Source organism: Atractosteus spatula, chromosome 20, assembly GCF_055471065.1.
Source record: "Atractosteus spatula isolate fAtrSpa1 chromosome 20, fAtrSpa1.hap1, whole genome shotgun sequence".
NCBI classification, from domain to species: Eukaryota; Metazoa; Chordata; class Actinopteri; order Semionotiformes; family Lepisosteidae; genus Atractosteus; species Atractosteus spatula.
The window spans coordinates 8,498,856-8,526,418 of NC_142725.1; the positions used below are offsets into that span (position 1 = coordinate 8,498,856).

Sequence of the window (27,563 nt, forward strand, 5' to 3'; positions counted from 1 at the left end):
GGTAAAAGCTGCACAGAGATGTACAGTGAGAGTATGATCAAGGGTGGTTTGTTTCCATAACCCAGTCTCCTCCCTTTGGGAATTGACAGGGGAGCTCTGGTGGACCTAGTGATCCAAGCAGTCAGTAGCAAAGCTGGCAAAACGTATTGTATTCTACCGGTTGAACTAGACAACATAGAAAAGATCAGCCTGGGCACAGGAACTGCTCACAGGTAGAACATGTAGGCGTGTGTGTAAATGCCGAATCTTTGCTTTAACTGTCATCAGGATGGCAGGACACAAATTAGCCACCTACTCTTGGTTATAGGTAGGGGTGGTCAGAGCCAAGCTGCCGTCTTCCACAGTGCCTACCACATGTATACAAAGCAGAATAAACAGGAACGCACTCCCACACAGAATAAGACAAACAGGAAATCAATCAAAAGGAGAAAAAAAGGTTTTTAATTTATAAACTGACAAACTCTTCCCTGAACAGATGACAAAATGGCTTTTCCTGTGGCTTTAAAATCCTGTTTTTGTAAAAAGATCCTCTATCCAAAAATACTGTACAAAAACATTCAGCTCCTGTGGCAGTCTCAGGCTGCACAAATAATGTGTGCATGTTTAACAATCATTTTAACACCATTGTCATTGTCAGACCCTCTCCAGCTTCTATTACAATGCTTAATGACACCAGAACACTTGATTCCATATTTATAGACAAAAAGAGGAACAGAGTTGATAACAGAAGAAATGTGAACATTTCACAAGTAAACAGACTGGTGAACAAACGTCAGAGTAAAGGAAAGGATTCTTTTGGCATGAACATTTACAAACTATACATTTTTAAAATTTGGTACAAAAGTGATGGAGAACTCAATTTCTTGATGCCATAGAGCACACAAGGCTGGCATTAGTGCAGCTTGATGTGTATCCAGAAGAAAGAACAGAACTGTGGTTCAGAGCTTTAGAAGGGGAACTTATCTGTAGCTGTGTCCTTCAGTTCCAAGCAAAATCTTTAAGGACTTCAGTCTGGAGCAGAAAAGATAAGACCACTTCTTTGCAAATAAAACCTAATCGCATAATGTCTATAGATCCTTTCAGCCACAGTGGTTTTTTTGCCTTCCCCTGACTGGTGGACCTTGCTCTGCCAGTGTCAGACTTTGCCTCTTTAAGGCTTTTTCGGGCAGGTGTGCTCTTTCAGGTGAAACTTGTTCCCAGTTCAGAGCTGAAATTTTTCCCTGTGTAAGGCAGATGGTAAGCAAGCTTTATACAAAGCACGCTAAATTGCTCAGAAATTTGCTGGTAAATTGCTTTAGTGAATTGCTGGTACTAAAAAACCAGCAGGAGCACATAGTCCAAACAAGGGTCCTTTTTTAATATCCACAGTTAAAACTCTTGACCTGAAATGCTTTGCAGAATTAGGATAGCCCACTCCACTAAAACATTATACAAGGGCTCCCCAATCCTGATCCTGGAGGGCCAGTTTATTTGCATGTAGTTTTTCATTCTAGCTTGGCTCTTATTGACCTTAATCAGCTCATTATTGGCTTAATTGGACCAATCTGAAAAGCTTCTCTCAGCTCTTCAGGTGCTTCTTCTGTAAAGTGACCTGGGAAAGCTGCCAATACAACATCAGCAGCCCTCCACAACAAGGATTGGACATCCCTGCCTCATGCCAATACACAGCCAGGTTCAGTGGATTTTGTAGTTTTGTGACCACAGTCGGCACAACTAAAAGGCACAACCGCAGGACTCTGAGGGAAAAGTCCTTCTTTTGACTTGACTGTGTCCCATCCCTGCTGCCTACTCCTACCTTTTTGAATGGAGAAATGCAACTCTTCTGACCAAATTCTAAAAAGTTTAATAATTCCCAATTCGCAAATTATTCAATTTTCTTGCTCAGTCAAGTGCTTCTGCACTGTTATCAATGGCCTGCTGCAAAACGGTAATCATAACACACAAGTATGGTCTGCTTTGAGTATTGCTAGGACAAAAGGCTCTACATAGATGGAATTGGAAAATAAATAACTTTAGGTTAAACTGGTTTTTGTTTTCTCAAAATAAGCAGTTTTGCTTCACAACTGCATGCAAGATCAGCAGTAATAACCCACTGAATCTAGCCCTGATTTGACATGACATTAACATCCAAACTCCCTGACTGAATATCACTTTTGAAAAACACAATATCCTAATTCACTCCACTACAGAAATAGCTTGTGAAGAGACAGTATTTGGAAACAATAACCAGTGCTGCGCTTTTAAAGCCTGTAACTTTCTCCATTCTGGTCAAATTATGTCTGCAAATAAGATGCTTTGAAACTTGTACAGGCAGCTACCCGAAGAAACCAAACAGCAAAGTAAAAATCTAATCTGCTTTTCTAAATAACGCACAACGAAACAGAAAAACAGAAACAGTATATCAGACAGTTTCACTGAAACAAATAAAAGCGCTTTTATCCACTTTTTGACTGCGCTTCAGATAGAGTCCAAATGAAGTCCTTGAGGTTACTCGGGAATGTCGTGGTCCTGTTGTCCTGACAAAAGAAATACTGTCTTGTACTTTAAACGGGGGGAGAATGAAACATAAGAATCTTAAGAAACATAGTACAGATGTGAATTAAAAAGAAAATGTTTGCTTGACTCCAGCTACCATTAATAGTACATTCAGGTACCGATGCAGTGTAATACCAGTGTGCCTGTCTTCCCATGCGCTTTCAGACAGAAGACTTCCCTGCTGTAGCACATGTGAAAGTCCCCCCAGGCAGATAGGAAGGCTGTGATTCTGTGTCTGCTCATGACTCTACTGCGCTTTTACAACAATGATATAAGGTCCTAGGGACCTGCATACCTGCTGTCAATCTCTTTATCAAATAAAATACTTAAACTACCAAGTTGCTTGATTGGAACCTTCAGAATTTTTTTTCCCACTAAAATAGTTAATTAGGTCAATATAGGGCTGTAACAGAAGAAAAACAGCAGGTGTGGAGGTACCTGGGACAAGGCCTGGGAAAGCCTGATCCAGCTGTACTTTTCCTTTGAGATTCTACACGACAGTAGTGGTTCTCACCTGCAGTCCAGTCCATTACTTCTGTCTTCTAGTTTTTCATTCTAACTGCATTCTTCAATAATGAAGCTACTTAAAAACCTCAATTTAACACCGTTTGATTCGACCCTGTTTGGGCCTGCCAACTCTCAACCCTGAAGAGGTGAGTGGCATAAGGAATTAAAATCAATCCTGTACCAGTTTCTGAGCTCTGCTTTTCACTATTTCAAGCTGTGTAAACAGCTATAGCAGATGGCATAATAAGCATTATGCATTATTAATTTGAAGGCAGACTGAACAGTTTTGTCTGGTCATGGGTGTGGCAGTAATATGCCTGCAGCAAGGTAGTCCTGAAACCTAATCTCAGTGCAGAGAACTGTTCAAAAGGGTGTAAACAGGCAGTCAAATCCGCTAAAAGTCAGCCTCAGTAGTCACTGGTAAGAAAAAAATTCCAGTTGTGCCCCACGTTCTAATCCTTCTATAATGTGCATTAAGAAACGTCCATTTCCCATGACAGCTCACAGTAATACTACAGCTGTGTATAGCTGTACACAAGTACTGGGCACAGCAGCTCGGAAACCAGCCTTCTCAGGCTGCTCCACAACATTGCGGTCACTGCCCACACTACCCTGGGCCCTCAGGACCCCGAAAGCCTCCTTTGACCTAAAATAAAAAAAGCACTTCCTGCCACAGTCAGGATACGAGCACCACAGCCTGACAACTTCCCACAAACAAAAATATTTTTTTAACAAGGCAAGCCATCACTGAGCCCAACCCATATCTTAAAAAAAAACCCTAAGGAGACTGGAACCCAGGTGCATATTTTTACTGCAGGAGGATAAAACATTCACAGTTGAACAGGTCCATCACTTGAAAAAATCTACTCTTCTGAGAACTAGAAAAACAATCGGTAAAAAACGGCTTCATGATGTCTTACTCTTATAATGTTAGTCGGTTTAGCCTTCTGTGGTCTGTTATTTTACAGGCAGAGCCGGCGTGCGCAGCGCTGCAATTTCCGCACGCTGGTGTGAAGACGTCGCTCTTGACGTGACACACACAGAGCTGCCGGCCCCCAGCCTCTCTCCCTCTCCCTCCCAGAAGTCGGCTGGTCGAAGTGTGGTGGGGTAGGAGGGTTCGGGGGGGGGGGTACCGCAGGAGCAGTGGTTTGTGTTGGGGTCAGTCCTTTGCCCCTGGGCTGTGGAAGGCTGTTGCTTCAGGTGTCCGGCGCAGGGCTGTGGGCCCGCAGGGGGCTGGCGGTGGGGCCGGGGGCGTCTGCAGTCTGAGGCTCTGCAGGCGGGTAGGCAGCAGTGTCCTTGTCTGGTGTTCTGTTACAGCTGATGCAGCCCTGCAGGAAACCAGGCAAGAGACTCTGCATTAGGCACATGGCATACTGTACTGTTTCACCTGCTTAAATACAGATAAATTAAACAAGGTAACATTCAGAACCACTGTCTTCATCTAATAAAACCCACATACACTTGCAAACCTTCAGGATTAATCAACCTTAATGAAAATGTCTTTTAGATTCTGGCAACACTCAATATTTGCCTAAGTGTTTTGTGTCCCTGGGTTGGTTTTCTGTAATTAGGGAGAGGTGGTCGTGATGTCATTGGTATCTTTTGACAAGCTGGTACTGGATAATGAAGAACATGTATTTCTCCCCAGGGGCAGCAGTGCACATATCCTAAATCTGTGTGCCTCACTGGGGGCAGCGTTATGTGTAGAATGCCCGTCTCCGTCTTGCCAGGAGAAGTGGTGCATGTATGGTACCTGCGTGTCGATTTCCGGCGGGAGGCCATGCTGGCAGATCCAGGGATGCACCTCAGCCAGCTCCTCCTTCTGCTCCTCTGTGAACCAGGGCTGCAGAGGCTGCAGGAGCAGCAGCTTCTTGCGGTCCTCCTTCAGAACCTGGGCCTGGTCCCTGAGCAGACCCAGCACAGTCAGAAGACACAAGCAAGCATTTACACACACACACTTACCACCAGATCCACGCATGCTGAACTGTGATGCAATCTCATAGTCTGACAATAATGCACAGAAATAGAGAGGAAGCTTAAAACACTATTTTTTTTTAACACATGCAGTGACCAGGTACGTGACGTGTGTGCACAGTGCTGTCACATTAACACCACTGGCCACAGTGGGCAGTGTTGGGGCTCTTGACTTGTAACTGGAAGGTCTTGGTTCTGACCCCAGCTGGGGCACTGCTCCTGCACCTTTGCCCTGATATTGTTTCAGTACAATGCCTGCTATAGAAACATATACAACGTAAGTCATATTAATACTTACATGTCCCAAAACTGCAGTCACAGAACACTATACACAGAGATTGCACACGTTGCACAGAAATCTCACAATACTACACACAGACACACCCCAGCCATCATACAATACTCTAAAACATGCAAAGTGTATTCTCACAACCCTCTATACCCACATACAGAAAACACATTTTCTGAACATACACACTTGAGAGCAAGCACACAGTGTTGGTATTTACAGACATGCCATTTTGTTATTTACAAGAGTACAACACTGCCTTTTTGTATAGCACCCTGTCCGTCTGTACAGTTTTCAAAAAACAGATGTCAAGATTTATAAGACAGCCTTTTCAGGACTCATTTAGGGTCCCAGTCAGGTGCTTAAAATTCGGTTATCAGTGACGATACATCCCCATCCTGTCAGCCGGAATGACTCACGTTTGTGCAGAAATAAATTTAGGAGGGAGCTGCTCAACACAGGAAACGTAATACACCACTGGAAGGTAACGGGAAAGGGGATTTTCAGTGCAAGGGGCTTGAGGGTCGCCTGCCTCATGCACTACAAACTGCACAGGACAAATAACTGCCACATATCCCACAGAGGCTGTGAAACCCTCATGCCCTCGAAGAGCATACTGCACGCCCTCAAGCCACCGGGACACGGGGCACGCCGACGGCTGCCGAGGCGTACCTGGGCAGGAGCTGGTAGTTCATCAGGACGGGCTCGGGGGTGTGCTGGATCATGGTCCACAGGGAGTCTCCCACGCACTTCTCGAAGCTGGCCCGCTCCGGCACCTCCTGGCTCTTGCGCGCCTTGCGGGACGTGTCCGAGGAGTCGTTGCTGGCGAAGTACTTGCTGCTGTTGCTGGACTGGCTGCTCCCTGCGCCAGGCCCAGAGGAGGCAACAGACAGGAGAGTCAGCTTTCGTTTCAGTCCTCACATGCGTCTGTTCAACATCACTTGGAAGAGATGTTGGGGGGTGAGGTGAGGAGGCTTCACACTGGCCAGATTTCATAACCTCTTTTTAGCTCAAGGTGTAAGTTCCGGTTGTTGTGAAACGTGCCATGGGAACATTACTAAGCATCATGTACAGCGGTGTCCTCCATCACTGCATTGTTTTTTCTGGCGTGAAGTGCCACGTGCCACAGAGAGAGTGCCACGAGCTGATGCGCCATCGTGACCCCCACTCCACATGAGCGGCACCCAGGGTCGAGCTCAGCGCAACCTTAGTCTTCTGGACAAGGTCAGGCCTCTGTGACATGACTGGAAAGAGAGGCGTCCTACCTGTATGGCTGGCAGAGGTGCCATTAGAGCCTGAGCCATTGGACCCCGAGCCCAAGGAGCCGCCGGACTCCCCTGAGCCGCTGCCCGAAACGTTTGAACCCGTGCCCGAGCGGGAGTCCTCATGCAGCAGCAGGTCCAGCAGCTCACTCGATGTGGACTGGTTGTCCTGGTTACCCGACTCACTGGGAGCATCGTCCTGCAAACCACAGGGCATGGAGAAGGAAGCAAATGGGGGAAAAGGAGCCGCATTAAAACCACACTGGCTAAAATGAACACGTCATCTGTTCGCTTAAGAAGCTAAAAGTAAAGTCAAGGTGAAAACTCTTGTGGTTCCCAAGAAGCATCTAGTCAGGAACCATTCACAACACTGTTATGCTTAGGTCAATGAAGACCACATGAGCCTTGAGGTCTGCAGTAGGCTAACTGGCTATTTTTCTTTAGCAACATTGGTGTTGACCTATGAGACTGTGGATCTTAGTGGATCAGAGGTTTGCACAATGGGTACAACACTGACACTTCCATTCCACCTCCCTGGAGCGCTCTTTCCCCCCACCACACACACTCACACGGTGAGCCCTTGCATTGCTTAACTGGGCTTGCAAGTTAAGATCCTGCACTACAGCCTGTTCTGTACTTCACATGCAGGCAAAAAGTTCCAGCTCATTTGAAAGCAAACGTGACTGAACTTAAAAAATAAAAAAAAAGTCGGAGACTTGAAAGAGAAGAGTAGCTGGCTGCAGTGACTCACCCCCTTGGCGTGCGGCTCGTGCAGACTCTCCGGCAGGGCTGCGCCGCCCTGTGGCTCTGCTGGCTTGGGCAGCTCCTCCTGCAGCAGATTGAGCTGCAGGGGGGAGCTGGAGCGGGAGCTGGAGAAAAGGGGGGGAGGCTGAGCAGAGTCGGGGTCCTCTCCAAGAGAGGAGGGGGCCTGGGGAGACAAAGACGGGAGAGGGGGCTCGGGGGGGCCTATGTACGGCCCCTGAGGAGGATGGGTCACAGGGAATGGAGCTGGGGTAAAGGAAGGGCAGGGGACAGGCTGTGGGGAAGGAGAAGACGCAGGACCCACAGAGCCCACCCCCTGGGGGTACATGGGGTAGCCGGGATAGTTGGGGAAGCTGGGAACAAAGACGGCCATAACTGGAGCCACGTAAGGCACCATGCCTTGCATCTGCTGCATTGCCAGTGGAGGCTGCATGGTTTGCATTGCCTGGACTGAATGGACTGTCTGCGCTGGCTGCATGGGTTGCATGCCTTGCATAGCAAGAGGATTCCCACCCTGCTGGCTGCTGGAGTTCGGAGTCACGCCCCCTGCTGCCTCACCACCCACCTGTGCCGGCAAGGGAAAGTAGGCTGGCTGGAAGGGCATGACCACGGGTGGGAGGAAGCCCATACTGGGGGCCCTGGCCTGCGAGGCCTCAGGTGGGGTCCAGGCCTGGTGGAGGGGAGAGGCAGGGGCAGCTGTGGGCCTACGGGGCTGGCAGCTCTCGGGAGGAGAGGCATAGCTGTCGGAGGAGCCCTGCGGTTTGGGCCGCTTGTGCTTCGGCTTGCCGGTCTTGGATTTCCTCCACCCTGTTGTGCTAGCAGGCCTTGTGACATAGTCGCCTGGGAGAGGGGGAAAAAAGAAAGAGAGTGACTAATTCTGGCCAATTTCTGTTTCCACCCCTTTATAACACGATCAGCTGCTGTTAGCCTCAGTGATTGTTGTCTGAGTTGCGGTACAGAAGCTTTCACCATTTGCTACCTCCAGTTGTTGCAGAATAAAGCGGACAGTGTTGAACACCGTTTTGTCAGCAGGTCCCGGTGCCGCGAGTCTGGTGCTGTGCTGCCGTGCGGTCGGTGCCCATGCGGTGCTCACCGTGGTGGTGCGAGGGGGCCTTGCTGCTGCTGTCCTGCTGCAGGTAGGAGCTGTAGGGGCTCTGCAGGATGCGATGCTGGAAGCGGTCCACGTAGTCCTGCTCCTCTTTCTGGGTGTGCGCCGACAGCACTTCCTTGGTGAGCCCCACCTTGCGGAACTCCTCCGGGGCTGCTGCTGAGCAGGTGGCGACACGGGGGGGGTCCGCCTGCTCGCTGCCCATCGGGGCATCCTCCAGCGCGGTCACCTCTGGGGAGGGGGGGGGCAGGCAGGGATAGGCTTGAACATGCCATTGCCACCGATACTCTCTCATGTTGCAGTATAAAATAAGGCACATGCCCCATTACGCAGGGCATCCTCGGCTTATTCGTGCTCTTTAATGAAGAAGTGCAGGAAAAACACTACTTAATGTGAAAAGTAGTATACAGTTACAGAAGACAAGAGGCTGGGGAGTGCAGAGACATGGAAAAAACAGGCAAGACAAACTGCTGAGCTGCTGCTTCTGCAGGGAATAAGCGCTTCCACTGTTCCTGTCTGCCTGTCAGCATATAAGCATGTTGCTAGAGTCCTGTGAGGACATCTGTATGAGTGTGCACAAACTGTATAAGCATGGTCCTAGCATCCTGTGAGTGCAACTGTGCAAGACTGTGTGAGCACAAGTGTATAACCATGCTGCTAGAGTCCTGTGACCTAACCTGTATGAACGTGCACAAGTGTATAAGCATAGTGCTCGAGTCCCGTGAGCTCATCTGTGCGAGAGTGTGTGTAAATCCACCTGTATCTGTATGCATCTGTGTGCTCTTACCAGACTCGGGCTGGGGAACGTGAACGATGGTGCTGCTGTAGCTGCACTGGCTGGTGACGGACACCACACTCATGGCCTTGGTGGAGAGGGTGAGGTCAGTCAGGGGGGCTCCCACCACTGCCGCTGTGGTCGTCACCCCAGACCCGGCCGATACCTGGCTGTCTGGGGCTCCAGTCACCAGCAGGGACGCTTCTGCCAGAGACAAAAATAGCACAGGTTAGTAGACCCACGTTTCACACACAAAGGTCAAACTGCGGATGCTCATTGCCAACTACACAACAGCCATATTCATGACTGTTGAACTGCTTCCGTTCGGATAGACACAAGGAATATTCAGGAAAATGCTGGCAGACGGTACTCAATGAATAAGCTGAATACAAAAACTTTAAATGCAGGGTGAAGTGTAGAAGATCTCTTTTGCATTCAATCACTGCATGGAGCTGCTTTTGAGCCAAATCTCTGCAGGGGAGAGGGGTCAGTGATGTGTACAAGGGTAAAAAGCAGTATGTATGAGGTGCAGCTCTGTTGCCAACTGTGTAGGAGACGAGGCTGCCTTGCTTCTCCACAGCAAACTGGTGCAGATACTGGTACTCACCCTCAACCTGCTGCGTTCCGTCCAGCAAGGGTGGGGGGGCCCTGTTTTCTTCAGAGGACGAGGAGGTGGTGTTGGACAGAGACTCGCACTTGCGCTTCAGAGCCGGGACGCTGCAGCTCTCCAGATACCTGGGCACAGGCACACAGCATGGTTCTCAGTCAGCATATTTCAGCTGTAACCTCGTCACTCCTGCAGAGCTCTGCCATTTTGCTTTACATGCTTCAGATGTAGGCTGTGTAGGTCACAGAAGAGCTGCATACAGGAAACCTTCATTGGAAAGCAGAGGGGGCTGAGAACATATTACTCAATGCGTATTTAAACTTGGAACAGAGAACACAGATGGAAATTTAAAGTTAATGCACGTAAGACAGTTCATGACCCCCCCACCCCCACACACACTCATCCAGTTGTGCACCACCACACAGGGATTTCCAGTCAGTCAGCTGGTGACGTGAGGCAGGTTTGAACCCACCCTTTTGGCCACCCGGACATCAGCCCTTGTCCCTATTCCTTTAACTATCCGCCAGAGCCAGACTCCAGGGAGGGGTCCGAGGGCATGGTGCTCCTACCTGATGATGCTGTCCACACAGTTGATCTGCTGGTAGGACGGAATGTGGGGCTGCTTCCTGGAGCTGCCGTGGGAGGCAGTGCGATGACCTCTGACCTCCTGCTTCCCGAAGGGAAGTGAAAGACCTGCACTCTGTCCGTCTGCACGCCAAAAGGAAAGAGCACCATGACAGCAGAGCAGATAAAGATTTTTTTTTTTGTTTCCCGACAACGACGACTTCTAATTGTTTATGAAAAGCAGCCGGCCTTGCAGGAAAGACCCTGCCTGCTGTGCGAGAGAGATCCAAGCTCAGTCCCCAGTCTAGTATATCAACTTCTGATTTTCACAAAGAAATCGTTGCCGAAAATGCTCCTTGGGAACTTGTAGGAAATGCCTTAACAAGACCCTCCGTTCATTTAGCCACCAATAACTTTTAATACTCAAATGTGTAGAATATATATATATACAGGTGGACAACTGAAATTTGTTCAGATAACTAGGAAAAATCGTCTGTGTCTTTGCTTGATCTTTTGGGTCTCAATATGATGCAACAGCCCTCTAAACTCAAAAGGAGCTCCGCAAATGCTGAAGGAAGACACGCTGCTGGCTACCATTTAGTTTTGCATGAAAATACAGAAAGTGTTACCCGTTGATCAAGACACGGCTCTGAGTGTAAATGCTGTATTAATTTAATACCCAGACTTTCCCTTTTCTTTATAGTGAAACTGCATGCCGCGGGGCTCGGAGGCACGCCTGTGTGCTGTGGGCCTGCGGGGGCGTTACCTGCAGCGCCGGTGCCCAGGGGGAGGGGCTTGCTGCGGGAGTCCAGGTAGGCCTGCTGGCCCCAGCTCTTCACCCTGTTCACATCCGCGCAGATCTGCTGCAGCGTCATCTACAGGACAAGCACAGCCGGCCAGCCCGGGAAGTGAATTCAAGAAATCACAACCCCTGCTACAATCGGTTTTTAGCTAGGGACCCCGTAACAGGACAGGAATGCTAAAGATATACCCTTGTAATCGTGTGCAGTAGTACCACTGCGTTTGCCGTTATACAAATCAATTGTAGATTTCTTACATTTATTGTTTTTTGAATTTGTCATGGGAAACAAAAACCATAGTAACCCCTCATCGTCCTTCACACCAGTCTGGGAATCCAAACATTTAAACTCTTGAAACCAACCAACCCATCCATCCCCTAACCTCTTATTCCAATTCAAGGGCGCAAGGCAGGGTACACCCTGGACAGGACGCCAGTCCATCACAGGGCAGACATAGACACAAACTCACACCGGAAACAATTTCCCCAAAAGCCAAATAACCTGCCAGTACGTCTTTGTAACTGAAACACCTGGAGGAAACCCACGCAAATGCAGGGAGAACATACAAACTCCACACAGACAGCACCCCAGGCCCGGAATTTAACCCAGGGCTCCCATTAACAACCCAGTAACACTGAATTTACTCTTCGCTGCTGTGCTCCCCAGACAACAGACGCAGTGGTTTGAGTAATCCAGGTAGGGGGCCCCTCTCACCGGCTCGCGCGGCGTGTCCTCCCACACGTTGCCGTTGCTGTCGCTGGAAGACGCGACGCTGATGTAGTGCTCGTGGGAACCATTACTGCCCAGGCTGCCGTACCCACTGGAGCCGTTGTTGTGCACTGGCTACGCCACAGAACGCCACACACAGCGGGGGGGGGGGGGGCAGAAGGAGGAAATTTGTTTTTATTCCCACTTTTTTCACAATCTGACATGATTTCATAAAAAAAAACATTAAAAAGGCATTACTGTAACGTTGCCGCCTGGAGACTTGTTTCTCAGTGATACAGTGTGGTCTGTCAATTTATTTGCAAGGAGCTAGCTAAACTGTCTAAGAATAAGTAGGAGCAAAACGTTGCAAGGGTGAGGTTTATGTCCATGTGATCTAAAGCAGGCAAGGTGGACGGTCAAGCAGAAGACCGCTCTGCAGCTGTGTGGGAACGCGGGAGACAAGCCTGTAGGAGAGTAGGCTGCCCTCCTCTCCAGTTTACTGTGAGCATCTCGAATCTTTAAACACACGGCACAGACCCAGGGAACACCGACCTGCAGGAAGAGCTTGTAGATTTGTGCCTGGAGCTCCTTGATTTCCTCATCGATGACAGGCAGCTGTCCTTTACACCTCGGCGCAAACACGTCCTCGTTGAGAGGCCCGCTGCGGGAGACAAGAGACGTGAACCGGCTGCCCTGCTTCAGCTTGGCAAGACGGGGGAGCTCTCCAGACAAAGCACTGACGGTGGGAAGGCAGTTCAAAATGTTCCCTTCTCCATCTTTCTAAATGGACAAATCTTCCCACTCTTTCTAATCATTCTCAAACCCAACTTTTCAGAGGGCGAACGAAGATTATGTCATAACACTTACGAATGTACTTTGATCATTTTATTGGTATATTTCCTTTAGTTCAACAATAAAACACTAAAACCTCGAATTACAAAATTGGGAAGAAAGTGTTATTAGAGACTGGAGTGTGAAGGAAATGTAAGGAAGTGATTGTGATTTCCTGCAAACAGTGATGGTAAAAGAAAAAGATTAAAAAGACATTAAAATCCAACCAAACACCAGGAAAGACTGGACTCCACTGTCCCCCTCTGAGGTACAGAAATCGGATTCCTGTGCAGCCCGACAACCGAGTGAGCAGGGACTCACGTGCGGACTTTGTGTCTGCCGATGACGAAGGCCACCTTGCGACTCCAAGGGTTGATGAAGCTGGACCAGCTGGTGTCCAGGGTGACGTAGTCGCCGTTCTGGCAGCGGAACCGTACCGGAGAGTGGTCAAAGGGCGACTGGCCAGCGTACTTCAGGACTGGGGAGGGGAGAAAGTGGGAAGAGGAAGAGTCAACCACAGGCCGACGCGAGTGAACACGCTGCTGCGAGCTGAAGCCCTGGTCAGGCCAGCAAAGGTGGGTCATGAAGTTCTAAGTGCAAGACGGAAACATCAGATCCAATCTTTGCTGCATGTGATGCCACTGAGAGGCAATAAAAACAAATGACAAATTGGTCGACTGTGGTTGTGTTCTTGATAGTTCTCGGCATGTTTAGGGACAAGAGCCTGCTTATTTGTAAATGTTGTTGGGGTTTATGCAGACATCTTAATTTATGTCAGTCTTGCTTTAACTAACTGGATTTTTCTGCACCCTCTCCCATGTGATCTTATGAATTATGTGTATAAGAAATCACATTTCACTTTTGTTAAGGTTTTGTGTTGTTTAGTTTGCTATTTAGAGATGCATCTCTCTTGGTACTGGCCTCAATCTTTTCCAACATATTTCAATATAAAGAGAAAATGAGTTTTAGTAATTAAAGTGCTGTAAGATTACAAATAAGAGTTGATATTAATATCCCCATACAATTCAATGAACACTGCAACGTTCAAATACAGCAAGTAAATGTACATGCTCAACGTCAGTAGACATTCACTGCATTTTCAGACATGCTTTTTAACACCAGAGGGCGCTCACCGCTCAGAAAACAAAGTGATGCAAACTAGCAGCAGAGACAGGTGAGTGTAGATACGGGGCAATGTAATTTATGACAGTGAAGTTTGGCACTTGTAATGCAGGTAGTTCCCCTCGGGACAAGAGACAGCACACTGTTTTAAGACCAGGTGGTAAGTCCTCTCCCCAGTTCTCAGTTTGATATATGCAAACTCCCCCAAACAATATGGATTTGTGTTTTTAAGGACTAACACTCTGCAACCTCCTACCCTGTCTCAGAACTAAAGAGTTTTAAAAATACAAAATTTATAGTGTCATCTTACAGATGTTTCTCAAGCTGTGCATTGCTGTTGAACACCATAACTCCAAATAAAAACTGGATTAAAAAAAACTCAACACTAACCTTGTTACATAAAGAACAGATGAGGGCACTGCCAAACACGTAGCTAGCCAAGGATCACAAACTGACCACAGCATCATAACAAGACCCCAAAACTCTGCTTTGGGCAAAATTCCAGAGCGGTATATGGTGCCAGCTGTACCCTTTGCCTCACAGTTGGCGTTCACAAGGAAACCCAACGATCAGACGTACTTTTGCGGTGCATGGCCAGCATGAGTGGGCGGTCTTCAGGATGCAGGCAGGCGAGGACTGAGGTGCCAATCAGGTCCTGAGGAAGGTACCCAAGAAGGGGAACAGCACTGCCAACACAACAATACAGTCTCACACTCCACACAAAGCCAGCGCTACAGCCAATAGTGAAAAACATTACCTGAATCACAGTTTTCCCTTCTGTTTTTCTGTGTCTGGTAACTGAAGTTGTGTCTTTGGAAATACTATTTTAGAAGCTTTAGAAATTTGCCCTTCTCAAGAACAACACCTCTTACACCTCCTGCTGGCAGACATTGTACTCAAAATGCCATTTCCTCTTGAGCACTTACGATGGAAAATGCTGATGGCCAAAGGTAGAACTGATTTTTAGAGGAGAGGCTGAGTCAGGGAGCACAAAAACACACTTTCAGTATAAATATCCACCTCGTACAGCTGCAGTCTGCCACTTTAACATCCATAGCTGCTTCATGCTTTGGAGGATCATGTTTAACCAGAACCTTATACTGCAGACATAAGGTACACGGCAGGACCACACCCCGGACAGGACACCAGTCCCTCACAGGACACAACAGGACACACCCTGGACAGGACACCAGTCCCTCACAGGTCACAAGGCAGGACACACCCTGGACAGGACACCAATTCACCACATGCATAGAGATCTTTCCATTTCCGGGTGGCAAATCAATCCCCCCCCCCGCCCCAAGCAAACATCACGGAGACAGAAGGAAGTGGCGTTCGACTCTGCACGTACCGGTCATCCACCTCCATGAAGACGCAGCCGGGAGAGTGCGTGGTGGTGAAGATCCGCTTGTCCAGGGGGATCCGCGGAGCTGGCGGGAAAGGAGCACGGGGCAACACAAGCAGAAATACGTCACCTCCCGCAGCGTAACGCAGCAGGAGAAGCCTGCCGTCCCATGTCTGAGAACACTAGGGACAGTGCTGCCGTGGCATGCGTGAGAATCAGAGCAGTTTCAGACACGTTTTTCCAATATCTTCACAAGATCAACATTCACAAAATTTAGCACATGGATACCACCCAAGTGTTGGCACCCACATCTAAGGGGGCAGTAAAACGCGACAGCCTTCAGTTATTGTTGCTCCAGAATAAAAGACTGAGTTCTGCGGGGGGGGGTGATCCCTTTACACAGACCGTCCCACCGCGCCCCGCGCCGTACCTTCATACCCCGAGTGGATCCTCTCGGCCAGCGCCAGGCAGCAGGGCTGGCCCTCCCCCCCGCCCGTCCCCTTCACTTTCAGGAGGTACGGAGTGATGCGGAAAGGGTTGTAGCGCATCTCTCCCTCCCGGTCCTTGCCGGCCCTAGCAGACGCCCGGGAGGAAAGCCCAGTCATTCCCACGAGGCAGTTTCTCAAGACTGTGCATGTGGGACGCAGAATGAAACCGTGTGGTGTCTTTCTGATCACAGAGCACACTGACCACCAGAGATCAGCAGCCAATGAGCTTTTTATAACACGGGTGACGAGAGACATCGACCCCCTTTTTAATGGGAACGATGTAATGCATATATTCATACAAGTACAAATGTCAGTAAATAAGAAAATATTTATAAACTTGCTTATTGTAAAATGGGGAAGGGTTCTTTGCACTCTTAAAAAAAATAAAAAAATTAAATCCCCCTAACATCAAGCACTGGTTCTTTTTAAAAAAACATATCCACAGGTTTTCTCATCTTATTAAAAAATACAAAAAATTATCTTATACACAGCATTAAAAAACACTTTTTATCCCCCTGTTGAACCTAAAATTACAGAACAATTTCATCTTGGGGTGAACAGTTCGTGCCTGTTAACTATTCTGCTATCTTCAAAAGCAGACCAGACTGGTTGCTTGCCAATCTCTGGCTCGCACAAAGAAAATTCTTTGAAAGCCGCCCCTGGGCAAAATATTCTTAGTCATGCGTCTCAAGATTCCTCATTTTATTTCTACCGATGATATCATTACATCTGACTGATAAACATTACAGAGCAGCGGTCTCATTTTCTGTAAAGTTTCAAGACCAAGAGCTTCAAACGAATGAAAAGACTGACGACTAAAACAGAAGGACCGTTCTCGGGCTGACCTGATTCTGCAGAAGAAGGACTTGACCTGGGCGCACTCGAACAGGATCGCAGCTGCAGAGCACAGGAAAAGAATTAGGGATTTTCCAGACCTCCGCAATACAAACAGCAATTTGCTTGACAACTGAAACCTACAAGAACACATGACTCCGTGGAGTACCTTGCTTATCAAATGGCCTCTAAAAATCTATCCTTTAATCCATTTTTCATCCGAAGTCTTCCACAAATGTAGTTTAAAAAACACCATACTACCGCTGTTTCAATACGTTTCACACGATTCATCCCCACACATTTCCTAACACACCTTTATCTAATATCACTTGGTTTAATATAACGCCAGTTAAGGAATCCCAACATAGCATCTCCTGACAGTCAACATATCTCGATACCCTTACTGCACCCCAGGGGTGTGAAGCCCTTGTGTTTTACAAGTAGGATCTTGTACACTGTGCTGATAAAGAACTTGCATTATTTCATAACCTTGAAGGTACAAAACAACTAAACCCCGGTAAGGAATTGGTTCAAGTCTTTGCCCAGCATCGATGTTGCAGCCCTTGAATGTTTTTCAAGATAATGCATCTATCGGACTAAACTTTAATACAAGTAAGAAGCAGAAAATCTCCAATTGTATAACACTGTGTAGCTTCGACACCCAAGAAATGATCAAATGGCTGTGCAATACGAGTGTCTTTTAACCCCCTGGCTTGGAGCCGTGTGCAGGTGTATATCCCTGTTGCACGCTGATGCTCGTGCCTGTGTGGGTGAGCACATGCGAGACTGCGCGTCTGGAAAGGGGTGCCGCGCCGCGCCCCGCTCCCCCCGTCTCACCGCTGTCGGTGCCCATGTTCCAGGGTGGCAGGTGGGGCTGGGCGGTGTGGGAGTAGAAGATGTTGATGTCCTGGTGGTACAGCAGCTCCACGAACTTGGCCGAATCCAGGAACTTCCTCTTGCAGTTGAGGATGCTGGACGCCTGCTCCGAGATGTAGACGATCCGGCCGCTGGCCAGGGAGAAGACTGCCACGAACGTGTCCTGCAACACAGACGGAGCCGATCAGTACACTGTAAAAACGGTGACTTCCATCCATCCATTGTATATCCACTTTTATCCAATTCAGGGTCGCAGGGGAGCCGGAGCCTATCCCAGCATGCAACAGGCGCAAAGCAGGGTACGTCCTGGACGGGACACCAGTCCATCGCAAGGCAGACACACCCAATTCACACCAGGGCCAGCATTCCCAAAAGTCAGTTAAGCTGCCAGGATGTCTTTAGACTGTGGGAAGACACTGGAGCTGCCAGAGGAAAACCACACAAACATGGGGAGAACCCAGGGCCCCTGCGCTGTGAAGCAGCAATGTTAACCAATGCACCATGGTGTCACCCAATACCATGACTTCTCCATACTGAGTATCTGTGGCCACAATGCCAATAACCCCCCCAATCAAATCAATAGATTCTCAGTGGAACACAAGGAGAGGATCAGACAGACTTCCATCACCTTCCCTGACCAGAGATCTATCTTGTAGTATACTAGCAGAACCAGTTTTTTGAGGGTGTGCTCAAAAAACTGGTGATGTACCGTGTTTTTGAGGGTGTGCTCGGGGATGATGTACCGTGTTTTTGAGGGTGTGCTCGGGGATGATGTACCGTGTTTTTGAGGGTGTGCTCGGGGATGATGTACCGTGTTTTTGAGGGTGTGCTTGGGGATGATGTACCGTGTTTTTGAGGGTGTGCTCGGGGATGATGTACCGTGTTTTTGAGGTTGTGCTCAGAGGTGATGGATTCCAGCTCCTCCAGGTTGCAGGCAGTGGCGTCGTGCCGTAAGACCACACCATTACTCATAAGCAGCTTGTAGTACTCACTATTAGCTGCAGGAGGTGTAGGAGAGAAAGAAGAAATTAATATGAATCCGGCATCTGTTAAGCATAACAGTATATTGCAAAACAACTCTTTACTACAGCTCCACTTTCAATGGGTGGGCTGACAAGTAAAAAGCTTCCAATGGACTGAACCAGTCTTTTCTAAACAGGGCCTGCTTAAACCTTTGGCTTAAATTTAATCTTCTTTGACTAGTCTTTTTTTGAAGAACATAAACTAAGTCAATGACGAGAACACAGTATCAGCCTGTCAGTGCATACCGATGCCTTGTGCTCAAAATTATTCTCTTTTTCATCTCTCAGTTGCTGCATCTCTTCCTCGGTGTTCCCCAGTAACACAATCCACAATCATCCTTAATAGTCTTTTGTAAAAAACTGCTTATTAATATCACTGCAAAATTAGTTTTAAACAAAGTTTCCAGTCATGTTCTTTTGTATTCATCACCGATTTTAACTTTCATACCTACTACCACCACCCCTGTGCATTCCCTTTAAATGATTTCCTCTGAGATATCTTTTACAGAAGAAGATGGTTTCCTCAATTTATCCCCAAAATTCATCTCCTTAAGCTCCAAAATGAGTCATGTTGCTCGTTTTACAAAATGCAGGCCAGAACTGCATATAGTATTCTATTACTGATCTAATGAGGAGATTGTACTGTTTCAGCACAACCTCTCTTGAACTCTGCTTTGCTAATTATCTCATTAGTAGTAGTATAGTATAACTCACTATAGTACTACAATATGCTCACTATAGTACGAGTGAACCAGAGTTCACTACAAAATTTCTATTACTACAGTTCATCTCACATCCCCCAGTACGACTCGTACAGCTCTACTGGCAGACTATTGCCCAGAAGCCCATGTCACTACAACAGTGCCTTTTAAAAGAGCGTCATGCTACATCACATTGGCCCCACGTCCACCCCGAAACCCCGGCCCTGCCCCCCCAGTCCTCCCCCCGGCTGGGCGCACCCTGCACTTGTTTGACGCAGTTGAGGGCGTAGTTGAGGGCCTCCACCGTGCTGGCCTTGCGGTGGCTCCGCCTCTCGGAGGGCAGCCTCTTCTTCATCTCCTGCACCGTCTGCATCATCTCCCGGTGCGCCTGGTCCCGCCCCCGCTCCGGCGCGTCGCTGCATTGGAAGGCACACCCGTCAATCACGCCCCCCCGGTTCCTCCGCCGAGAAACCGCACACAGGCAGGAGAGCACACCGACACGCACTGCAACGTTCCCACATCCCATGGCGGGGAAAGGGAGGATTACGTGCATACGAACGAGAAACAGGGATTCCATTCCCCAGGTTCCGAGTGAGACAGGACTGGACACACAGCTGGTGTAAGTTAGTATCCCTCTATCTTGGATGAAAAGAAAATGATACAGTGCTTTACTAGTGAATGAGAGTTGTGTTAGTTATTTGTGCTGAAAGATAAGTACCTTGCTATACTGGATGGCTCAGAATTTTTCAAGGGCTAGAATACAAATTTATCCGTAGTTCAAGTAGGGAGATGTGTCAGGATGCGTAGCCTGCGATGGAACAAATAAAGTTTTATTCCATGCTGAAAAGAGAAGAAAAGAAACAGTTCCAGCTGTTGAGCCTTCAAGTGAGGGGGGGGGGGGAGAGGAAAACCAGCAGCAGATACAGCGTGGGAGAACAGAAGCGGGAGTGAAGAGGAGGCAGGAGCAGGAGAGAAGCAGGACTGACACTCAAGCGGTGTGAAGTCAAGAGAGGTGAAGAGAGGTGTAAAGTCAAAGCCATCTCTCGGCAAGTTTCTGCTACCTGAAAGCCCAATTACAACGGCATGTAAATGTCCGCTACTGAGACCGTCGTACTGTTGCCAGAACCAAGTGTGCGCATGTATGTGTAACCTCTCGCAAACAGCAGCTTGATCCGTTTCTGGCTTACAAAGATGAAAGCCCCTGCACACCAGCAGGACTGAGACATTTCAGTCGGTGTTACTTTAAGGAGTAGAGCCTTATTTCCACAGCCATGCATGCAGTAAAAACGACAGTAAACCTCCAGGGGTCGCTGCCCGAGATGGATCAGGCTGCTGTTGTGCCGTGTTGTGTGCCCTGGCTGTCTGGCTGCTACTGGCGCTGGCGCCATGACGACGGGCGGCCGCTGGTACCTCTTGACGCTGTCCGTGCAGGCGGTGCCGGCGCTGGCCGGGTCTGCGGCGCTCCTGCTGTTCATCTCCATGTCTTCCTGGGCCGGCTCGCCGTGCGGGAACCTGCCCGGACTCTTCTCGCTGCTGCTGCTGCTGCTGCTGCTGCTCCTGCTCCGTCCTCCTCCTCCTCCTCCTCCTCCTCCTCCTCCCTGCGCTCCGCCTGCCTCCCCTTCCTCGTCGCCCCCCGTCACGCCCCTGGACTCCGAGGACAACGCTCCCTCCTTCTCCTCGGCTTCATGGGACAGGCTGCTCCTGGGCATCTCCACCCCGCCAAGAAGCCAAGCCCCTCTCTTCTTGGACAGGAAGCCAAGCCACCCCAAGCTCAAACCACACCTTTGATTGCAAGATAAACTGTTCTTCTTTTTTTCTTTCAGCTGTGTCTTTGGGAACAAGGGTCAGAGAATGTAAAAGGGAACGCAGCCATCTCCTGCCGGGCAAGGGCTCCAATCTTGGTGGTGAAACGCACCCCCCTCAAAAACAAACGGGTCCGTTACTTGTACCCAAAGTCAACAGGACTCTCTTAAAAATTCACCGTGTCCGTTACACCATCGCTGTGCTGTTCAAGCAGGGTCTTCCACACACTGTGCTCGGTCTTTCCATCATTGCTCCCAAAGCTGAGGTGTCCTCTGCAGGAAACAGCTTCCCATTCAGTCGGAGTACAAAATTTCTCCTGTAGGACGAAAGAAAACCCAATGTTAGGCTCTGGGAGGAAAGGAACTGACGCTGCTGTCTGCTGGAGGAACAGAACACGGACCTCCTGAGAGACACTCCAAGACACGACACCAGAGAGCTACCGCATCTAGACTGAGAGACTCTAAACTGAGCTGGCATGCTGCCTCAGGTGACAAGGGCCACTGCAAATGAGCCGAACTGGTTGTGCTGCACACCAGCATGAAGACACCTCAATGGCATTTTTGTTATTTATTGAACAGAAAACCAAAACCATCTGAATTGTTTTCTCCGTGAGGTCCATTTCATTCTTGAGTCTTTTTTTGTCATCTTTTACAACAAAGAGTCTGAGCTATTTTTTCCCCAATGGACAAACCATTACATGTACAAATGCTTGTTAAAAGAAACAATATCAGAAACAGAAACATTTCAATTTTAGGTCCAAAAATAAAAACTGTTTTAATAGGATTAACATGCTTCCTCCTATGGTAAAAAAAAATTTTATAGGAGTGCATAAAATATAACTTAAAACATACCACAAAATAGTTTCACTTCAACTACTGACTTTTTGAAAAACAACATGTAGAAAATATCATAATAGGCAGGTACAATCAGAGCAGGGCCTGCTTTCAAATGGTATCCTCATTCAATTTTGAAATGTACTTAAATTTACACTTAAAAAAGCATGTACCGTACTTCCAATGACAGCTTGTGACAGCTTTATCATTACAGCTCCTGCAGCTCAGGCTGTCTCCACAGACAGAGAGTGCATTTGGTGTGCATTTGCACAATCATTTCTGAAATGTGAGGACTGAGGAGCCGTTTCACATGCACGCAAACACAAAAACAGAGATGGAAAAATATTTACGTCCCAAGAAGTGAAGAGGACTCAACTCCCCACTTTGACATGAACCCCCATGCCACACTACTGAAAGAGCGGGGTACCCGACCCCCCCACCAGCTTCCCCAGGATTGTGGTGTAGGGAGATCGAGTCTTTTACAGGGTTCGCTGTGCAGGACAGGCTGCTGGGTTCCCATGTGCCTTGTGCTCCATCTGCTCGGTGACTGGAGGGCTCATTTTCACATGCAGAGAAAAGCCCTGCCTCTCCAAAATGTTACATAACACAACCTCTGATCTCTGGATCTTTGCTTTACTCTTTGAGCTTTTAAAGAGCTTCCTAATAAAATCGTGCTGATGAAAGGTTACCTATAGGTGAGCTGTATTCTGTGGGAGTAATTCATTACTTTTACCCAACTAACACAATAGCCTAAGGCAAGAACCTGAAAATAGGACACTGTGGGGGCAGTTTAATCAGCAATGTAAACTGCTTAATAACAGCCAGGACTAGAGTACTAATTCCAAAATAATACACTTTAATAGGGATCAAAGCCAAAGCTGTAGCTTTCTCTTAAGCACTCGACCTACAGAATGCATCCATCTGCAATCATCTGTTGACTTTCTGCCCAAGAAACTTCACAGTTTTATACCAGCAGGCGGCTACAGCAGAATACCTGGAGTGCCACACACGACTGGCACACTGGGAGACAGTGACATCTTTTTAGCCAGGCAGCCTGCCAACCAGGAAGGACGGACCTCAGCTGGGGGCAGAGAAGTCTGATTAGCGCCGGCACTGGGAGCCAGCAGATAACAGGCAGCTCTGTACCTCTCCTAGGAAAGAGACTTTCTAACAGCGTGAGAATATCTCAGGGCGAGATGCCCCTCTCTTTTTAAGTTTCAATCTATAACTCCGTGTTTGTTTTGCACTTCCAGTCAAGAGCCAGAAATGATGAAACAGAACAAAGTCTTAGCTTTCAATGACCAGTGATCCTTACCAGTAATTTCTTTTGGCACCAGTGCCAGCCTGGCACCTAATGGCATCCAAATACAGAATGTTCCATTTACTAATTTAACAAAACTGTTCAGGGTGTGTGAAGTCTGGCTGTGTTACAGCGGGAGCCGGCTGTAGCTGCAGGCGCATGATCTGTGCTGCTCATCTAAAACAGGGCCGTGGAAGAGAGTGTGAAGGTTTAAAGAATAAGCAAGATCAAGCTCCTTTCCCCAAGTCATGGTATGAATTGTTTTCTGGGACTTAAAAGGCCTTGTGCATCAGTGCAACACTTCCTCTGCATCTAACTTCACATGAGCCACTAGCTAACGCTCTGAAACTGTGGGCAGTGACAGACTGACGTACAGCATGCACGCTTCTTGCCCCTTAGAGACTGTTCATTCATATTTAAAGCTTGACAGCCACATTCAGAAAATATGAACGGCAGAACAAAAGGTTGTTTTCCCCGTAATTAAAATATGATGCCTTTGATCACGCTGCATTCACGGAAATTAACCGGTGTTAAATATGAAAATCTTAAGGCGTGAAAACTAGTGGCAGTTCTCAGCTTCTTGGAATACTTATCCCTGATATTATCAAACGTGTGAACTGATGAGAATTTTCTCAACAGGTCTCGCAGACTACGGTTTCTGAAATCTGATATACGCATTAAAACCGGGAGCTGAGAATCTGGCCAAGCAGGCCTGTCTAGAAAACCCAGAGCCACAGTCTACCCCAGACAGGGACCCTGAGATCCCCTGACCCAGTCTGTAATGAAGTGCGGATCATGGGCAGAGGAAGCCGACCTCGACTGACCAAACAGCGCGATTACCATCAAGGTCCGGCACCCCCGATGTCCCTCTGGACAGTCTGTGTTGGCTCCACACAGCATGTGCGCTCCGGACCCAGTTCCACAGACCGCACACCCCAAGCGACCAGCTGGCTGCTCCTGGTCCTTCACAGACACTTCACAGAGCCCTGGGAAGTGCTGGGACCCTGACTCTCTTATCCTACACCGTGTGGCCTAGGAAAGATCTTGTGCATCAATTGAATACATGGTTTTTCACTCTTCTGCCCATCTTCTATCCCTCGTGGTTTTGCGTGATCTTTGGTTTATTACGGCTTCTGGACTGCTCTCTCGCAGGTGGTGACACACATGGGAGTGGGAACGGGATATTAATGAGTCGCACAGCTGTCCTGAGTGCAGAGGAGGCCTGTGTTTCCCCAAGACTGTACCGAAAGGGCTGGACTGGCTCTCACCGGTAACCTTTTTTATATCCCAGGTCATATGTGAAATCCCAGGAAACAGACTCTCCTAGTGGCAACCAACTCTCTTTCTTCCTCAACTCAGCCGTGCAAAGATTTCCATCACCTCCCATGCCCAGAACAACCCTAAGATTAGAACCTCAGCTTCCTGCTGGGATTGGGGGAACAAGCAATTCAATCCCTCACACCCTCCACGACAGGCAACCCTGCCTGGAGCACAGGGAGGGATGGGGCACCAAATTAATACTTCAGAAACACGGGGCCCAGGAGGATCAGCGTTTCCAGTGTTTCTCCTTCACCTTCCTGCAGTCCCCCTTGTGAAGCAGCGTCTCAAGGAAGCACGTTCACTAGTACAGGCAGACAAGCAAGAAATAACGAGCAGCCCCTGCAGGGAAATGAACACTTACAGGAAGGCTAAAAGGCAAGGACCACTGACTGCAATAATTGCTCCTTTTAAAACAAACTCTTCAGGTAAGCCAAGCGCTTGGAGTTTCACTCACTGTTCTGCTGAGCTACTGTTAGCTTCTTAATCTTAGCACCAAGAGTTATCTTCCTGTTCCATTGTGCAAGAAGGCTTCCTTCCATGTACATCACGTCCGCACGGACTGTACTGCAGCTCTGTCTGAAACGCAGAGTGCTTGCTCGCTGTCACTCCTGCACAGGTCCTGGAACGCACTAGGCACCGCTGACTTCAATGCACTGTCCTTAAGCAGTGCGGGGGCTATTTCCACTGTGCGCTCAAAGCACAACACTTTTAAGCACAGGTGGCAGGCTAATTCAAACTCAAGGGCAGCGAAGCCTGGGGCTTTGCTTAAATCCAGTCTATTATTTATAGCCGTAACCCTCAGCCCAGTGAAGGAACTGCAAATACTGTAAGCCCGTTTTCTAAGGTAGTGCAGAAAAGATGTCGCAGAGTACAAAACAAGCAGATCCCATTCCCTGGGAACCGGACATAACCAGTTTGGAGCTCCCGCGATATAGTTACTGAAGCATACACAGTGTATTTAATCATGATACCCCAGGCTCATGCTTTCTGCTCCTGAAGAAAACGAGCTCCCTCCTTGTCTGAAGCTAAATGTTAACAATTAAAATGTGTAAAGTCTGGAAGAGACGCACAGAGATGAAAATATAAAAAAACACTTCACTGAAATTCACTTTCTGGAAAACACTTAGCTTGGCGTCACCTGGAGTTTAGGGAAAAAAGGGGAGAAAGCTGTAGATCCAAAACAAAAGCTCTGAAGATCAGCAACCGCTGCATGTACGAACAGGCTCACGTGCAGCAGGGATGAATAAAATGAATAGAATCGATTGATAAACGTTGTCAGAGCAAAACCTGGATGCACAGCGCGGACTGTCTGTTTGGTAAAAACCAGCGGGATGGCTTAATGGTGTCGCTGTGTGTAAAAGTCAACGTCTGTCTACTAACCGAGAGAGATACTCCCCACCAAGTGCACGCGAGCACACACACTCAGCAGAGCACAGCCAGCCTCAATTCCACCTACCAGCAGAGGGCGCCCTCCACCTGGAGACTGCCTGCCTGGGAGTCCAGACTAGTGAGGCAGTTCTGTTGGTCTACCTGTAGACCGGAGTTTGTAAGGACAGCTGACGTCCAAAATCATACTTTCCTGAGGGAACAACCGTCGGTTCAAGTCAGTTGATGGCGTCTAGTTTTTGCTCCCACGCGAGTGGTCAGTTAAACAACCGATCTCATTATTTCCCTGCACCTGGAAAGGATTACTCCCGACGTCCTCTTCATTCAAGATACTGCTGCCTACAAAACACCTTGTAGCACCCAGGAATAACACCACCCAAGAACTGAGCTTCCTGAAAGGCTTATGGAGCATTTTAGTCACAATAAAATTCGGCTTCAGCCGCTCGGCTGGGGGCTGGCCTCCTGGCCAGAGGAAGAGGGGGCTGGGACCCCCTGCAGAGCAAGGGGTGACCCAGGGGCAGCTGCAGAGGTGGGACGCAGGAGGCGTGTGTGAGGGAGTGAAGGAGTTTATGTCCAGTTCTCACCTTTTTTTTTTAACGTGAGGAAACAACATCGGGAATGATTCTGAATCACCGACAGCTGAGGCTGATTAAACCTGGCTGTTGGCACCCCTCCCGAGCCTTCGTTATAAACTGCATTTAAATGTTCATTAGGACAGCAGTGTGGAGGACCGGTCAGGACTGGGGATGACGGCTGGAGGGGTGTGTTGGTTCAAACCCAAGTGAGGCGATGTCATCGCCCCATTAAGCGAGGCACTTCAGCCAGCTCACAGCAATACAGTGCCCTGCTGTGGATGTAACTCAGTATGAGACTCCATGTGGACGGAAAGCCTCGGTATATGATCATTATTATGAAACCTATGAGAGCTCAGTGGAGCAGGGAGCAGACCAGCGGGCGACATCGCCAGGCCCTCCAGGAACAGTCTCAGACCCCCGCATAATGAGACTTGATTAATGAAGCAGCAGGCGGTCCGGAGTCGGGTCCGAGGGGCATCTCTGACTCCCACAGCGCCCTCGGGAACCACGCAACATGTCGCTGCCCGATTCGCCCGAGGTCCCGGTTAATACCCTTTCCTAGTTACCCCCTTTGTTAATCCGATAACACAGCACCAGCACTCACGTTGCGAGGGGCCTGGCGTGTTTTCCCCACACTGTGAACACCACCTGCGCTCCCCCCTGAGACCCCCGCTCTCACCGTGCGGGCAAGACCCTGCCTGACGACCCGCCGGGAAACTCCCAGGCCTGGAACTGCCGGGAACAGACACCGAGAGCAGAATTCACCCAGCGAACAGGCCTGAAGTCAGGAGGACCCTCGCCCGCACTTCCACGGCCACACTCGCTCCGTCTGAACAGCTGCACCAGACACCAGCGCTGCAAACGCGTCATTACCTCTTCAGCAGGCTAACCGCCGGGACACACGCGTACTTGTGACACAGTAACCCGCGCTCCTCGTCTGCATACGCCGCGGGTTTTCTGCCCCCAGGCACCCGATTCAGGGACGGTGGGGACGGGCCGAGGCGAACAGGTGTGCAGGTCTCACAAACAGTCCATTGCTGCGAGTTTCCCGTTGCCCTAATTTCCCCCCCGACGCTCGCCTCCTTCCCCACAGCCAGGAGCTGGACGCCGACATCAGCGCAACGTGAGTGCGGGCCTCCCGGGCCACGCCCCCTCTCCCCGCATTGGGCAGTCGCGTCCGCCTCCTCGGATGTGATTGGCCGGTGGGCCGTGGCGGGGGCGTGTCCCCCCCCCTTG

The 27,563-nt window shown here is 48.9% G+C and overlaps 1 protein-coding gene across 2 annotated transcripts; it reads right to left on the reverse strand.

Annotated features, from left to right (window-relative positions):
• Positions 1-420: 420 nt before the first annotated feature.
• Positions 421-27,385, reverse strand: per3 (period circadian clock 3). Of its 2 annotated transcripts, XM_088938228.1 has the most exons (22): positions 27,201-27,385; positions 20,521-21,229; positions 19,369-19,526; positions 18,267-18,385; positions 17,349-17,550; positions 16,523-16,574; positions 15,620-15,762; positions 15,196-15,274; positions 14,424-14,530; positions 13,044-13,200; positions 12,444-12,552; positions 11,898-12,026; positions 11,150-11,258; positions 10,389-10,527; positions 9,820-9,947; positions 9,225-9,416; positions 8,423-8,668; positions 7,319-8,169; positions 6,571-6,766; positions 5,978-6,167; positions 4,796-4,946; positions 421-4,370 (listed from the first exon to the last, which is right to left on the reverse strand). In XM_088938228.1, exons 2-22 carry the CDS (start codon positions 20,817-20,819, stop codon positions 4,239-4,241), a joined length of 3,888 nt encoding a protein of 1,295 aa, XP_088794354.1. In that variant the 5' UTR covers positions 20,820-21,229; positions 27,201-27,385; the 3' UTR covers positions 421-4,238. The 2 variants fall into 2 exon arrangements, with proteins under 2 accessions (XP_088794354.1, XP_088794355.1); XM_088938229.1 differs by lacking the exons at positions 20,521-21,229; positions 27,201-27,385 and adding an exon at positions 19,829-19,952.
• Positions 27,386-27,563: the final 178 nt, after the last annotated feature.